General features: G+C 40.3%; 2 protein-coding genes across 2 annotated transcripts in view; both read right to left on the bottom strand.

Annotated features, from left to right (window-relative positions):
* The window catches only part of LOC107711144 (cAMP-dependent protein kinase catalytic subunit alpha-like), a 16,624-nt gene extending 7,149 nt beyond the window's left edge, over nucleotides 1-9,475 (bottom strand). The window contains exon 1 of the mRNA XM_016516084.1: nucleotides 8,701-9,475. Coding sequence (XP_016371570.1) covers nucleotides 8,701-8,749 — 49 coding nt within the window. The 5' untranslated portion in view covers nucleotides 8,750-9,475. The remainder of the gene's footprint in view (nucleotides 1-8,700) is intronic.
* Nucleotides 9,476-10,120: 645 nt separating this feature from the next.
* The window catches only part of LOC107711143 (histone chaperone asf1b-A-like), a 5,770-nt gene continuing 2,344 nt past the window's right edge, over nucleotides 10,121-13,546 (bottom strand). Inside the window, exons 3-4 of the mRNA XM_016516083.1 lie at nucleotides 12,500-12,676; nucleotides 10,121-10,959 (exon numbers count right to left, since the gene is read on the bottom strand). Of these exons, the coding sequence (XP_016371569.1) occupies nucleotides 10,768-10,959; nucleotides 12,500-12,676 (369 nt within the window). The 3' untranslated portion in view covers nucleotides 10,121-10,767. The remainder of the gene's footprint in view (nucleotides 10,960-12,499; nucleotides 12,677-13,546) is intronic.

Below are 13,546 nucleotides of genomic sequence, written 5' to 3'. Positions count from 1 at the left end.
GCTAACAGTGGGTGGTGGTCACGAAGATGACTGAGCAAATTTGATGCGTTTCCCCCTTTTTGCAGCGACGTTCTTCTTGCAAGATCAGCAGACAGGGTGACCGTCCTCGATTAAATTGCCTTCAGTACTCTTGTAAAAGCCAAAATACGACCAGACCACCGATTTGGTTCTCTTAGATGGCTGAAAAATCTCCCGAGCGCTGTCACTGCCTTCCGCCATTTCGTCTTGTGCAATAAAAACAACAACTACATTGCATGCTGCTTCTGTGTCAGACTGATGCTGGCTGGACAGGATTTACCGCGAGTTTTCAAAATCGCGATAATCAAGTACGGTTTTGATGATAATTAAATTTTAAACGATAATCCTAAACGTCAGGGCATTTTATCGTGATACCGGTAATCGTCCCATCCCTATGCTGATCCAATGGCTCCATAAAACCATGCAACAAAAGGTGCTCGAAACAGATTCAAAACAAAGGTCAGGCCTCAGCCGCTACGCCATGCAAACAACCGTAAAGAAAAATCAAAGAATTACAACAGCCATATGCGTAAAAATAGCCCTGCTGCAATTTCATAAATGGCTCAGGATATGAATGATCCTTGCCTTTGTGCTGGCTTCCCTAACAAATGGGTGCCATGACTACTGGAGGGAAATGACCAATTCCCACACAAAGTTAGCCGTGCCCTTACCGTCCACTAGGAGCGTGGGACCCTCCACTCCCCCTTCACCACCACCACTACTACCTCCCCCTCCTCCCTCCACTGATCCTCCTGAAGAACGAGATTCCCGCTTCCCACCATGCCTCTTCGAGCTTTTTCGGTCACACATGGGCCCTGCAGAGACGGTTCCTCCTTTCTCCTCTTCCTCACAGCATCAGGCTCATAGCCCTACACCTCTGACCCTCACATCCACTTTAGCTAAGAGCTACAGGTGTGCTTCCAACGCTGCTTTTGTCTCCAAGTGTGGCCAATGATTCAGTCTGCTGTTCCTGCTCTTCCTTGAGTGCTGAATGCCGAACTAAAGCCCTCGATTTCTGCGACTCCACTGTGCGGACATCACCCTGGTAAATCAATCCCCCTCATGCTCCGTTTGTATCAATATTTATTCTGTACACAGTGCCATTCCACTCACCCTCAAGTGGAACACACACACATAAAACGCAAGCACATACACAAACATGCGCACTACATTGATCCAAATAGGTACCTGGTCGCTTAGGGGAGGGGCAAACCTATAACAGCAGTGTCGCATCTAATGAGAAACATGGACAATAAACAGATAGTGTAGCAACTTAAAAGAAGCAAAGAAATGGTAACTTGTTATTAAAAGTGGAGAAATTAGGGACAAAAAGACTCCAGTACCTAGAAAAATTAAGTGGGAATAAAGGGTAAAGCATAAACTGCGCCACGTTGGTCCCTCAAACCCTGGCAATGTCCTCTAGTGGACAGAGTCCACAATTGATTAGTCAGATCAATCAATGTGGCCCTCGGCTGCTGATGCTCACTCTGACGCACACCAAAGGGGGTCAGCTAGTGGTGCATTGACAGCAAAAGCCCCGCTGGTTCACAAAAACACACACACATATCTGAGAGCAGCACCCATTTGCAGACAGTGCAGCCCCAGGCCTGGCATTTCAGCCTCTTTCAGGGAATAAATGCAGTGGCAGAGCGAGAGTAAGGCAGAGACACAGGAAGAGTCAGGGACAGATGGATTTAAAGACTGAGCCAGATCCAGCCACCCAGGCCAGGTGGAGACTCAAGGGACAGTGAAACCTTTGGTAAGTCTCTCCCTCCTCCATGACCTCATTTCTCAAGACTATAGGTGCTGCTCTAGTCTAGGTCTAATCCCTTTCAGCTCTCAGATACTTGGCACGCTTCCATGGGCTGACTTTATGGATACAGAGTTGGTAAAGGTAGGGTATTTTAAGCAAATGTCCACGTGCCCTGGTGGGAACTTTAAAGATGAGACTTTAAATGCACAAAACAGTCGACCAAATAAAATGCAGGAGAGTTGACAGAAAAGGACTGATTTAACAGATGCCATGAAGACACCGCCTGTAAAACACGTCAAATTGCATTTCAAATGCTTGTAGAGCAATCGGCAAATTTTCAAAGAGTCTGGAGTCTGACCCTACAGTCATTTTAAAGAGTGTATAAGCGCTGCATGAACGGGTAATGCCGTTAGCATTAGTTCACAATTCAGTCTGGCAGGAACAGCAGAACACTGGGACCCCAACAAAGCGGGACACACTGACAGGTTTCCCAGGAGACAGACAGCCACCTTCCCTGGAACTCCTGTATGACGCAGCCAACGCCAGGCAACAGCACAAACATTGGAAGATGAATAAAAAGGGCTTTGTACCCAGGATCTGTGTCTCGGCAGTCCCACATCAATCCACGAAGCACAGCGAGAGGTGCTAATCTAAACTAGATCTCCATATCACCCATGACTTATATTTACAACATAGTTTCTGTTAAACCCAAATCTCTCTTTGATCCCATTATGAGAAACATCTATAAATTGTGGTCAGCCAATATGAGTAATATTAATATTCATAGAGCAAAATAATCAAAACAATGACATTTAATGGAAATGAAAGCAGATTTCTAAAATAAGGACTTATTTTAAACAACATTTCCTTGACTAGACTTTAAATGGTCAAGTATCAGCCTGGTGGATATATTATCCATAATCAAAGGTGAAGTATTCAAAAGGATAATCGGTTGATCTCACACACTCATTTTGAAGTCAGGCCAGCACTTCCCTTATAGATCAGATGGGGAGGTAAAACCTTTACACATGCAGGTTTCTCCACCCTCTTTGCCAAGCTCCGCCTACAACAGTTATGTCCATACACTCACTGTGCCAGCAGCCTTAACCCACATAATGCCTCAGGTCAGACACTCACTCCAGCAAGAGGCCTCTGACTCATCCTGGGACTGGTAGTGGCCGCCCTCCCCACAGCTAGAGTCTCCGAGACAGGGGCTGGCCCGCTGGAACAGCCTCTCTGCCAATCTCTGCAGCGCTGACATGCTAGACAGCCGTGAAAATAAGCGTGGCGTAGAGGCATCCGACTTTGTAAGGCTGCGTTTCCAAACTCTTTTTACAAAACAGGAGTTAGGGTCACTTCTTGCAAGAGACTCTTCTATTTTGACCTCTCTGAGGATTCGGGACTCAGGGCAGGCAGGGCTGAACCTTCTCCGTTTCCTTGCCTTCCTGTGCCGGGCTCACACACCCTGTTTCCTCCCCTGGGCTTCCTTGAACTGTCAGGGACTTCTGTTTCCACCACAGCCCACCTTGGGGTTAACCCTTACTGTTGTACCTTGATCTGATCCACAGCATTGTCTGCCATGTCGTCCTCTCTTGTCCGTGCACACGATAAAATATGTCCCTCCCCAGCCTGTGGCCCCGGATGCCATCCAGCACCTGTCTCTGGGGATCAGGGCGATCCACCGGCGATAGAGCAGATATGGATGTGAAGCATGGCATGAATAAAGCCCCTCATTCCGACCAGGGGAGGGTGCACTAAAACCCACCGCGAAAAAAAAACAAAAAACACTCCCATTTTTGCAACTGAATGTATCAAGCATATTCAAATGACATGCAGTCACATGCAAATAGAAATCCACTCTTCACACATAGATTCTAGCAGCAGCATGCCACTGAGATCCATTTCACACATATCTGTTTCACCGACACCAACTACGCCTTATGCAGGCTGGGCTCGAAAGGGGCCTTGAAAGGTTTTTGACTTTGGAACAAACTGAGCATCAAATACAGAGAACTTGTATACTGGGTAGATGACAAATAACATGTACTTGAACTTTTTCCCAACATCATTTAGGTTTAAACTGTGTAAGAATATAAATAGTTCACTGAAAAGCAAGATTCACTTGTTTAAAACACCCCTAAATTGTATTAACATTTACTATATAATCATTATTTCGCAAATTAACATCTAAATAAATACATCTCTATGGAAACTAATTTATTATCTCCGCGAGCGTAACATCAGGCTAGCCTATAGTGTGTACAAGGTTATATTCTCCATTCGCACCCACCCGCTCCCGCTATATATTCACTCTTTGTTCAACTGCAGTCCGCTTAGAATAATTTTCTTCCTGACCCTACCGTTCCCGCTAAATGTAAATCTCGTTTCCAGAATCTCACATTTAAATTTCCACTACTGAAAGAGAGAGAAATAACAAATAAAAATGTAGTCTGCACTACACCTCTAGAATGTAGATCTCTAGCTTCCTCCTGCAAATACCTTGTGATGACAGTGATGACCTCAACACCGCAGTCGGCATCTCATTACCGCGGTAATGCGGTTATCCTCACAGCCCTATGACAAATTACATTTTAAAAGTAGTCACTCAATTAGTATGATTTCATAAAAATAAACTGTTGTTTTAAAGTTTCCAATTAAGTGCAGGTACATCTCAAAAAATTAGAATATTATGAAAAAGGTCAATATTTTTTGTCACTCATTTCAGAAAGTGAAACCCATATATTATATAGATTCATTACACAGAGTGAAATATTTCAAGTCTTTATTTCTTGAAATTTTGATGATTATGGCTTACAGATAATGGTGGTCAGTGCTCTGTAGCGCCGACCCGAAGGCAACAGTTCGAAGAGAGAGTGGGCTGGGTGTGAGGGGTCCAAGGTGATTTTTTTATGGGTTTCCCTTTCTGAAATGAGTGACAAAATGAAAATTATTAATGATTAATTATTATTAATTAATATTATTAATTACTTATGAAAATTTTTAAGAGATTATTTTATCAATTTTTATTTAATGGGGGTGGGGGGGAGGGGGTCTATAATAAACAGCCATCTCATAATTTTATAGGGATGGGAAGATAAATTGATTCATGGATCGATTCTCCGACTTTTTGAATGCATCGCGATTCTTTCTGGAATCAATTCTGAGCTTAGTTTTAAAGTAATACTTCAAATTTATCGTCCCACCCCTATAATTTTAATGTGAATATTATTGGATAATCCAGTAAATTCAATTAAATGAGCTTCATCTTATTTACTTTTCTCTTTTCAGTAGGAACTTGTTGGATACACATCAAAAGATACGATTATTCATAAAGAATTACATTGGACATAACAAACAGAGGCAAACTAGTATCATAAAACAGAAAATTCAGAATAAATTCTGACTGAACGAACTAGTGCTGTTCTCGATACATCGATACGACAATGTATCGTCACAGAGATTTGACGATACGTGTATCGATAAAGCTGGCCCTGTATCGATATCGCAGCACGTGTGCAGCAGTAGACCGCGCTTAATTTGAATACAAGAACACCGTTTAAAATGGAGTAGAAAAGTGTGAGGTTTCTAAAAAATAATGAATAGAGCATAATATATATATAGGCTACAACGAGGTTTAATCTGGCCGCAGAGGAACACAACCGGGGTTGCCTGATATAAAGAGATGCAATCCCTGAAACATAGCTTCCCACTTGCGCAATACAGAAATATATGCTAAGTGTGCTACTTATCTTTGTCAACCTGGCAACCATGAGCACGCGCTGTCTCTCCACTGTGGATAAACGCGCTTGCTTTCTGAAAACACTGGTAAGCTTGCAGTTTAGCGAGCTCCACTTCAAAATTCTATTCTCAGAAAAGTGTAATTCATCAAGTTAGGGCTGCACAATTAATCAAATTTCTAATCGCGATTACAATTACGGATGCCACAATTACATAATCGTTCAAAGCAGCAATTAATCGTTCAAAGTCCACTTATGTTATTCTGCATGCTTAAGATGCTTTTTGCAAGAGAGATGCATTTTTTTACCATGCATATTTTTACTTTTTTATTTAAAGAAGAAACCAATCCAATGTATAGCTGACATTTGAGGCTTAATACTATAGAAATACAATAAAAGTTTTTCAGTTAGTGTTTTCAGCTTGTTTATTTTCATATGAAAATAAAAATATGGCATGCAGTTGCTTCAAACAAAGGTGTAAACATAATTTAATCGTAATCAATAATCGCAATTACAATTTCAAAGGAATAATCGACAATTATGATTTTTGTCATAATCGTGCAGCCATACATCAGGCTGTGTATGTATGATTTACCACCGTTTTGCCGCGTTTCTCTATTAACAGTGAAGCTGTGGCTTTAATTCCTTTAGAAACAATGATGTTACCAGCTCCTGGTTGAGAAAGATAATGTATCTTTTGAGCGATTAAGCCATTTTATTGATAAAATTGCGGGGTAGCGCTAAAAAGTTTGTTGCTGAATGTATGTGCGCGCACGCAACGTGATCTGTTTGAGTGACTGAACACGTGTGCGTTAGATACAGTGAAGACAGCGCATTAGTTTAGAACTCTTCTAATTTATTTTTAAATGTAGAAAATGTGTTAATTTGTGCTAGGTTAAATAATGATAACCTACCAGCAATGTAAAGATGATTTTTTAATATATTAGTATGAGTATTGAGTACATTACAATATAAATTTATTAGAACAAGTACATTATTATTTATGGGCTTAAAAACAAGATGCAAACAATCAGAATATTGTACCTGGTGGGGAGTGCCCTGATTTTTTTTATATATTAGAATGAGTACATTACAATATAAATTTATTAGAACGAGTACATTATTATTTATGGGCTTAAAAACAAGATGTAAACCATCAGAATATTGTACCTGGTGGGGAGTGCCAAATGTAAACATGAAACATATGCCACTACCTATATTGTACTGTGGTACAGTTATGGAGGCCCTTCATAATGCAGAGGTCAGCTGCCTGTTCTGCCAATAGTTAGAATTGGCCCTATAGTATGCCGTGCATATTAAATAGCAGTTTTACTCAATTCTGCTGAGGTGAAATTCAGTGCAGTCCTGCATCATACGTATCATATCGTGACATTTGTATCGTGATACGTATCGTGACTTTGCTGGTGATACACAGCCCTAGAACAAACCACGTTTGATGCCATTGAATACCTAGCCTATGACATCAGATGAATTTTCCATTGAGGCAGCAAAACAACTAAACTCTGTTATGTCTAACAAACACCCCTTCTAAGTAAGTTCTACCTTGCTTAACACGCTGTATTTTCTGTTTACTTCATGCTACCCAATCGTCCTCACATGAGGTAATAAGGTAAAGCAGACTTGCTGCTTGCTACGTAGTCAGTACCGTGGTAAACGGCATTGCAAAGTCACTACCAGGTGAAACTTTTCTGCTGTCGCACTTTGTAAATATATATATATATAAAAAAACATGCCACCCATCCCTTGCGGGCAAAAAGCGCTTATAAAATGAAGGACTATCCTAGAGACATCTGATGCTGTGATTCAAAACTCACAAGAAAGCAGAAGCAAAGCAAACTTTTGCAACAGGAAAAGAGAGAAAGCAGAGATTACATCGCCTGAAGATGAAGACAGAAGGTCACGCACAAAGTGGTCTTGTTCATAACAGTGGTCATCACATGATGTTCAAGAGACTGTTCAGCGTCAACACTCCAGGCTGGCTGGATCACACAGGCTGCATCATATGACCCCGCCTCCATGACTTTACCAGCCCGGACCTCCTCCTCCTCATCCTCGCATCGGTTCCCAAGTGCTCTCTGAAGACTCATGGCAGGCCTGTGTTTATGTTTCAGGTCCTCTTCACTCACATCCCCCTCATAAAGACAGTTATTGCTGGTTTGACCTTTGGGGTCAGAGATTCTTTTCTCATGAAACCCACTGCGGCTGCCGAATTAGGGCTCCTTTTCTCAGCTGTTCCTGGAACATGCTTCCATTTACGATGATATGTAATCTTAGCGCTATGAAGTTCAAATGGGCGAGGACATCAGGCTATTTAGCTTAGAGATAAATTCGATTTAATGAGGGACGGAATAAACTGATATCTAAGAAGAGAATTGCACCTATGAATACTGCCTGTGACTTTATTATAGTTTAACGGCAGTTCATTGTTTCAACTGCCAAATTAGCAAACACTAAGTTCGAGAGCTATAGTTCTAAATCTTACAGCTATTGTTCTCTAATAACTATGGCTCCATGGAACCTTTAACACTTTGTGGAAGTGGAAAAAGGTTCTAAGGTGTTCTTTACACTGAGAAAAAAAAAGTTATTTTATGAACTGTTGACTGAACCCAAAATGGTTCTTCTATGGCATTGCTGTGAACCCACCACCTTTTTGAAACTTTATTTTTAGTGTAGTTTACTTTGTGTCTTTTGTGTACAAAATAAGTTTCAAGCCGACAAGCAATGCAACTTGTGCACAATATTCTAAGGCTTTTGAAGCCATAGGATAGCTCGGTCTGACAAACGGACACAAATTTAAGAGAATATTATTCAAAATTCTTGCCTTCTACCACAGTCTCATTCACACTTCCAAATATTCTAGCTTGGCACTATAATGTGACGTGAAAAAGTCAATAGTCACAGTCACTAAATCTGTAAATATTTTGAGTTAATGTGACACTGCCATCTTCCTTTGAGCTCCACACAAGGAAGTCAAACAGGTTTACAAGGACATGGGTGCGAGTAAATAGCAGTTTTGCCATTTTGGGGTGAACTATACCTTTAACTATGATGTCAGATCATGTTAGTCATTCAATGGAAATGAATGGCCAAGATCAGTTGAGGCAGGCGGTTCACTATTGTTTGAAACCCAGCCTGAGTGTGACTAATTCAAGTAAACACACAAGCACTTACCGCTCTCCATCTCATTGCCCTTGTTCTTGGCGGTGGGCGCGTTGCCCATGATTGCAGGCCAGGTATAACAGATCTAAATCGACTTGTCTTGACGCCAACTGTCTTCAGACTCCGTCCCCTGACTGCTCATACGATTTCTGCGTCCGTTGCACTAGCTGTGTCTGATCATAACTCGCTGGATCACAGTACGCTGTCAGACCACATAAAGTCTGGAGGTTGATAGTAGCTGGTTAGTTGGTTAGCTAGCTAGCGAGCGAGCGCTAGCTAGCTAACAGTAGCTGTCTGGTTGCAGAGCTTCGGTTTTGGTAACGTCTCTCAGCTCTCCTGGGTCGGGTCCGGTCCGCTGAAATAGCACTAAGAGCCCGTCTTCTTCTTCTCTCGCTCTGCTAACCCTCAGCGAGGCCCTCGACTTTCCTCTTGAGCGCCACGAGCCCTTGTTTTCACCGTCCGCGCGCGATTCCGGTCGCAGCACGCCGACTTCGCCGCACCTTTTCGGTAGCGTGATCGTTTGCTTGTTTATGTTGATGAAGCGATTCGGTCGTGTGCGCTATGTAGCTCGCATAATTCGGCAGTCAGAGCCCTTCCATTAATCCTCAATCCACAGCTACAGGGAACTCCTGCTTCAGCGAGATCTACGCGATGCCTATTGGCCGTTACGCTTGTGACGCGCTTGCAGAGCGCGCAGCTGATTGGACAAGAGCTCAGCAATCCAACGCAGGGAGAGCGATGATTGGCCAAACGCTATCAATCTGCAGGATTTTATCCCACCCCCGCAAACTGACAAATAACGTCATCTATTTTCATTTTATGAACACAGGTTTCTCTGTTTCGCGTTCCGTCTTTGTATGCGGGCGCGGTGTTTTGCTTTCTCAATACAGAATCGGTTTCATTCATAATCCTTTGATAGTCCTCAGCGGTGTGTTTGTTAGCGAAATGGCCGCGCAAACCCCTCCCCCTGGACTAATCCGCGACAGGCTGTATGACGTCAAGACGGTCTATTTTTAGAAAGTTGGTCAGAATTTGAAAACGCGAACACCCTACGTCTATGGAATATTAAAACGAGGTCTGTCTTCTGCAAAACAACCACGCTGAGGTCATATACGCAGGTATAAGCATTGCATTTTGGCAACTAATGCGCTTGCTCGGTTGCAACGGATTTGTCTTGCAGGACACGGAAAACGAGCCCTAACCAACGCAGTTGTGTGATGCACATGTACGAGCAGGTTGCATGCTCAACCGCAAAAATACCGTGCAAGAACATGAAGAGCAAAACCCACAATGTGACACTAAATTAAACACCGATTTAAAAAAAAAAAAAAGACGCTACTTTGAGGTCTTGTCACAGATGCTGCAATAGTCCATGTTGCCAAGCAACAAGCAAGCGGCTTGTGTCAACTCCAAACATGGTGAACTGCTGCATAATGCAACAACAGCTTTTTTTATGAATGAAAAGGCTGCACAGCTGCATCCACTCTGTGCACAACGCAAATCAAAGTAAAACAACTTCAATGACCATTATCACGTAACAAAACATTTATTTCATTGAGAACTGGCATACAAAAAAGACAGAGAGATATATATATATACACACACACACACAATATAATACAGTCCCACCTACAAAAATATTGTCTGCTGCAACCTTTTACACAATTTTTCTGATGGTGTCTGTTAAATGAATAATGCATTTGACATCTTATCTGCTGAGCTGATCTTCCATCCCCTTTCGGTTTGAGAAAGGATCAGTTTTGGATCAAAAGGCTGATGGCATTAGATGCAGCACATCCTAATACCTAAATCATGTCTTAGATTCATGACTCACCAGCTCTCCATTCACGTTTCGAACTGAAAAGCAAACATGTTTATTGCATACCGGAGGATTTGCCATATTCTGCACACCACTGATTTGTTTCGAATAGGTGACGACTGTAAGAAATTTGATTAATTAGATACATTTTTATTTCTGATGTGTTTGAATAATCCCGTCTCTCCTCGACAGTGTCCAGATTGACCTGAGCTCACGGATGAGCCTTGAGATGTGAGGAATATTCACAGGAGCCTGCGTCACTACAAACAGTCCATGGAGTTGTCTGGCAGCAGGCCGAGTGGAGGGGCTTTTCCCGGAGTGCAGGATGGGGGCAGCATGCTGTTGGGTGCAGGGTCCACGTTCTCTGAATCCTCCATTTTCTCAGCACATCCCTCCCAGTTGATGTGAAATCTGGTTACACGTGGGTTGGAAGCCAGAATGTTCCTCTGGAGCTGAAAGCAAGCAGATAAAAAGGGCTTTGAATACACACTTTAATTTTACAGGGATGCAAATTCATCAGGGATGAAAAAAGTGACAACAACACAACACCCCCTAGGGAAAAGTTGTAAAATATATCTTCAAAATGTTTATTTACAATCAATTTTAGCATGTTGTCTCTGGCCACATTCACACTTTTGTTTTTATGGAATCCATTCAATGTTTATGAAAGCTTGTTTCTGCCACAGAATAACAAAAATAAAGGTAATTGCAACATTTTATCTGACGTTTTTGATGCAATTCTGAGATAAGTCAGAAATGTGAGATATAAACGTACAATTGCAATACAAAAGTTCGAATTGTGGGATAAAAAGTCACAATTACCTTTTTAATTTATTATTATTATTTTTTTATTCTGTGGCGGAAGCAAGATTCTATAAAATGTAACTATAAAATAATAATAAAAATTTTTCTTTTATATTTGATTACATTTCATAAATTAAACCAATAAAGAATTTTTTAAAAATGCACACCGTTGTTTTCAATGCAACTCTTTCAATATTACAATACAATAATAATGATAATTATTATTAGTAGTAGTATATTAGTATTAAATTACGTAAATTAAACAAAGAAATATTACTATAGTAATAATAATACCTTTATTATACAAATATATATTTATTTTACAAAATGTTATTTTATTAATTGAAATCTGAAAGCACTGTGACTTACGGTAACCCTCATAATAGTCCACACCTTTTTTGCACCATTTTTATATGAATTGCTACTAAGGAGTTATATTATGCACTACAGTTGTATATTTGACACGTTTTATTCAGATAAAACTGAAGATACCTCTTAATAAAACTATTAAAACCCAAAGAAATGGCTTTACGAGTACAGTGTTCGTTCTTGTATTGCCGTACACCATATGAAACAGCAAGTTGGGGCCAGATATACTGAAGAACTCATCTGTTTTTAAAATAACCAATGGCCTTTAGTTTACATAGCAGCCATTCATTTTCTACTTGATATTGATAGTCCAAAACAGGTGTTATTAAAGTCAACAGTCTTTTCTTCCCTATTATGACATATATCCAAGCTAAATGGCTTATTGAGTGAGATTTTTTTCCCCTAATTAATTATTTATATTTATTTAGGATATATTTTTTTCACATTTTGATTCCAATGTCTAAATATTCTTTATTTTATATAAAATTTTTTGCTCTTTGCAAGTGTGTACTTGCATTATTATGCTATTATATTGTCATACTGTCATTAATCAGTGGCATAAAATGTCTTAAAATGGCAATAATATCATTTATCGCAATTCATTTTGGTGCGATATATCGCACAACAAAAATTTGTTATCGTGACAGCCCTACTATCTTATTCTAAATTGTATTTTTGGACAACAATTTATAGTGAACATGTGAGTGAAAAATGAGATGATATTTTTTGGTTTCATTTTTGTTATGTATATTTCCTATAGCTAGAACACAGATGGATGAAAAGCGGCAAAACTCTAGAGTAAGAAACATGGTGACATACCTGTCCATAGTCAGGTTTGAGGGGCGGATTCTCACGAAGCTCAGTGTCTGTGTACTCATTGTTAACATAGTAGCCAATGCGTATGAACTCCTGTCCTCTGTATGTGCATGTGATCAGAACAACAGTGACACCCACAGCATCACTCTCAGGTATTAGGGCGGTGTTTGGAGCATCTGCCTGTTGCATGAAAGACAAAAATACCATAACAGAAAGTAATGAGGGAAAGAAAAGTATGACTTAGAATACGTGCATGACTCTAACTGGGTGTAACTGCAGGATAAGTGCAATAATTAGCTTTCTGTGTGTACATTTAATATAGAACAACATTATAAGAATAGTTCACCTATAAACCACACTCATGTAGTTTCAAATGCACAACACACAAAAAAAATGTTTACTCATGTTCTGCTAGCTAAATCTACTTTTGTGTTGCACAGAAGAAAGTTAGGCAGGTTCACATGAATGAGTTCATTTACAATTTTTAATGAACTGCCCCTTTAATTTGAGTCCTTTTATTATATTTTAATAAGAGTTTTGAGTCCTGAAAATTTACAGGTGCGGTTGTCACTCCCATAAATAACCGAAATGTGTGAATGCAGCCGTATGAATAACTCAAATACAGGACTGACAACTTTACTCTGCTGCTGTGTGACAACATGTAATCTTTATAAATAATCTCAGTTATAGTTGTGGTGAGATTGTAGCTATAAAAGTACTGATGAAATGCAAAAAAAAGTTACATTAAGCAGACGCAACACTTTGAAAATAGCTAATTTATACCTTATTTGTGTTATTTACAAAGTAGAATTGTCCTAGAATATATGTTAAAGGGGTCATATGATGCTACTAAAAAGAACATTATTTTGTGTATTTGGTGTAATGAAATGTGTTTATGCGGTTTAAAGTTAAAAAAACACATTATTTTCCATATACTGAACATTATTGTTTCTCCTCTATGCCCCGCCTTTCTGAAACGCGTCGATTTTTACAAAGCTCATCGGTCTGAAAAAGCGAGGTGTGCTCTGATTGGCCAGCTATCCAATGCGT

This window comes from Sinocyclocheilus rhinocerous, unplaced genomic scaffold (assembly GCF_001515625.1).
Source record: "Sinocyclocheilus rhinocerous isolate Xijiao unplaced genomic scaffold, SAMN03320098_v1.1 scaffold115, whole genome shotgun sequence".
In the NCBI taxonomy this organism is placed as follows: domain Eukaryota; kingdom Metazoa; phylum Chordata; class Actinopteri; order Cypriniformes; family Cyprinidae; genus Sinocyclocheilus; species Sinocyclocheilus rhinocerous.
Note: the sequence above shows the minus strand (reverse complement) of the source record. Positions and strands in the feature narration are given on the sequence as shown.